Source organism: Rhagoletis pomonella, unplaced genomic scaffold (genome assembly GCF_013731165.1).
Source record: "Rhagoletis pomonella isolate Grant_MI unplaced genomic scaffold, Rhpom_1.0 Rhpom_scaffold_00004, whole genome shotgun sequence".
NCBI lineage: Eukaryota > Metazoa > Arthropoda > Insecta > Diptera > Tephritidae > Rhagoletis > Rhagoletis pomonella.
Window position 1 is genome coordinate 38,885,719 of NW_023458558.1, and position 2,930 is coordinate 38,888,648.

Genomic DNA, 2,930 nt, shown 5'->3' on the forward strand with positions numbered 1-2,930 from the left:
AGATTAGTGTTAACCAGACATTGAGTAACCGGCCCTTAGACTACCTTACTGCTTAACCTGAAGTTTGTGCTTAAACCTATTGTGACTAAAACTATGTTCACATATCAATATTATCTCAATCAAAGCTCGTTTTTTAATTACCCCGTTTACACAGGCAAATCTCAGATTATTAGCCGTCAAATTTGTTGTGCTTGTTATTCTCACATCTCAAGGAAAAGTTATGTTTCTTCTCTGTGCCACCGTGATCACGATTTTCTGCTATAATAAGCAATATAAATATATTTTAACTTAACATTTTATTAAAAATACTATAAAAGAGGTTTGTTTTACTTGCTAGCGTACATTTTTGTTTACTTTCACATTTGGCATTTCTCCTCTCTTTCGCAAAAACAATCGAAAAACTAGGATGGACACCGAAAAGTTATCGGTTGAATCTGAGATTATTTTATAATTACAGATTAACAAGGGACGAATTTTATATGGCTAATCAAATACATCTTGAAAGAGTATATATGAATGTATTAATTTTTAGATAAACTGAATTTTAATAAACGTTTTTAGTGGAATTACATAACACTGACCGAAAATCAAGTCCAGAGTTCAAACAGTTCAAACTTTGACAGCAAAGCGTGAAACGCAGAAGGTATGCTACAATAAACGCTTTGACAGCTTTTGCGTTCTACTTTTCCTCCATATATTTTATCTGTAAAATAGATAACAATATAATAATATGCATTAATAATAGCAATAAAAATTCCTATTTACCCTATTTTTGTCATTAAATGCAAATGCAAACGCACGAGAAAAGATACATGTAGACAGCTGTTTGCCAAAGCGGGCAAAAGTTGAGAGTTGCCCAAGATTTTGCTTCGATTTGCTTTGCTTTGCTTCAAACGTTTTTTATGTGAGCATACTCATGCATATGCCTACATCGATCTTATATGTAAAAAAAAAAAACTATCAAGCAAAGCGAAGAAAGTTGTATGTGAATCAGCCTTTAAGCATTAGAAGCGATTTTTTTCTTTGCGTCCCTCCAAAATGTAGTCGGCCACCAAGTTATCGTGCAGCAGTGCACGCAGAACTCCGTCTACACTGCCTTTTACACCTTTTGACTTAACTAACAGCCGCATCTGAAATATAAACCTGAATGTTAAATGTTTAGGTAAATAATTAAAGTAATCGAAATCAATGCGCATATATTAAAAAACAACAAAATTATTACCAATGCATCACTACTGGCCTTTGTACAGAGTTTCGTCTCTACGGCTAGCAATGTCTCCTCTGATGGCATGGGAAGCATGGAGGCGAGCTCTACGTATTCCTCGTCCTCTATGTCACCTGTGATGCGGCTAACCGATAGCTGAGTTCGCGCCGCGATGACTTTGCATTCACGTAATATTTTGCTTTGCGCTTGAACCTCAGCTTTCTCAGGCATCTGGAAAACAAACAAAAAATATCGCGAAATACATGTCTAAGGGCCGGTTACTCAATGTCCGGTTAACTCTAATCTGCGGTTAAACATCGTTATCGACGTCTTCGACTCCATGCATACAACAGGGAGTCGATAACGTCGATAACTATGTTTAATCGGAGATTAGTGTTAACCAGACATTGAGTAACCGGCCCTTAATGTTGAAAATAGAAACATTTACATTTTCTTTAAGGGCCTTTTCAATGGCAGTTAGACGGTTGTCCACACCACCCAAAAGTGAAAACATGCCCTTTTGGGTCTCTTGGATTCCGTCCAGACGTTTGATAAGCTCTGCGTGACTGCTCGATGGGACCTCAGCTATTGTGGCCACTTCGGAAGTCGTGTTGGTAGCGAGAATAAAACTGAAGCGGCGCTTCTGAATTCGTTGTTCTGTAACTAATTATATAGTAGCAGCACCAGTAACAAACATTATTAATTGTATCACCTGTGCAGACGGAGGACCCTTGGGAGCATTCCACTTCCGACTCAATGACCTCTTCGAAAAGATCCTCGAAATTCATTCTAATAAAAATCCGTATACAAAACTTATTTCTTAATGGCATGCAAAAATATTTATACTCAGCATCTTATTATTTACAATACTATTTAAAGCGGTTAATTGAATTTTAATAAAAATCATTAAATAAGTGATGTAATAAGGGAACTAATAATAATTTATTATTTAATGGCATGCAAAAATACTTATACTTAATGTCCCGTTTACTTACTGAAATTTCATTATTTGAAACTTTACCTAAAATAATACCTAAAGCCTCTGAGGAATCAACAGGTTCATAAAAATAGTTTTCTAAATCAGTCAAACCGAGTGCTATAAAAATATCGGATTCAATTTGCTCTCCGATGATTTTTATAGGTCCCGTTTTATCACTAAAACAAAAACTATTGCTCTCTTTTTTATAACTTAGTATAAATGAATCTAATTTAAAAACTTTATTAGAATCTGCAACAAAATTTTTTCTTTCCAAATATCTATTTTTTATTTGCTGCAATACTTTATCGGATTTTTTAATAACTTTTTTTAAAAATTGCATGTAGTTTTCAAATTTATATGCCGAAAAGTTATCTAAGGGTCCAAACTGCCTTACACAATCAGCTAAATGCAACAATCTATGTATATTAAAACTAATTAAATGGTTACCGTATAACGTAGGAAATAATTCTACAAACTCTTTTAAAATTTCTTCGGCTACATCTACTCCGATATTACATGACCTCTCACAAGAAAGAAGTCGAATTGCCGCATGAAACATATGAAAATGGTAATAAAAATGATCCTCAACGCAGCCTTTTAAAACAAATATACCAGTATAAAGCAAAAATTGTCGGAACTCCGTAGATTTCCAATTGCTTATTTCATCAAAATCTCGGGTAATCCTGCAAAATTCAGATGGAACGAATTTTGCAAGAAACCTTAGCCTTTCATTCATCACGCGGACAT

General features: G+C 34.6%; 1 protein-coding gene across 1 annotated transcript; it reads right to left on the reverse strand.

Moving 5' to 3' along the window:
- Positions 1–1,004: 1,004 nt before the first annotated feature.
- LOC118738215 lies at positions 1,005–1,992 on the reverse strand. Its single transcript, XM_036469138.1, has 4 exons — positions 1,917–1,992; positions 1,653–1,867; positions 1,223–1,435; positions 1,005–1,130 (listed from the first exon to the last, which is right to left on the reverse strand). The coding sequence occupies exons 1-4, from the start codon at positions 1,990–1,992 to the stop codon at positions 1,005–1,007; spliced, it is 630 nt and encodes a 209-aa protein (XP_036325031.1).
- Between the last annotated feature and the right edge of the window lie 938 nt (positions 1,993–2,930).

Bases quoted from the DNA above. Each gene is read 5' to 3' on its own strand.
- LOC118738215 (XM_036469138.1), bottom strand. From the start codon at position 1,992: ATGAATTTCGAGGATCTTTTCGAAGAGGTCATTGAGTCGGAAGTGGAA. The intron at 1,868-1,916 runs GTGATACAATTA...CTATATAATTAG, and splicing joins AGGGTCCTCCGTCTGCACAG to TTACAGAACAACGAATTCAG. The intron at 1,436-1,652 runs GTAAATGTTTCT...TTTGTTTTCCAG, and splicing joins AAAAGGCCCTTAAAGAAAAT to ATGCCTGAGAAAGCTGAGGT.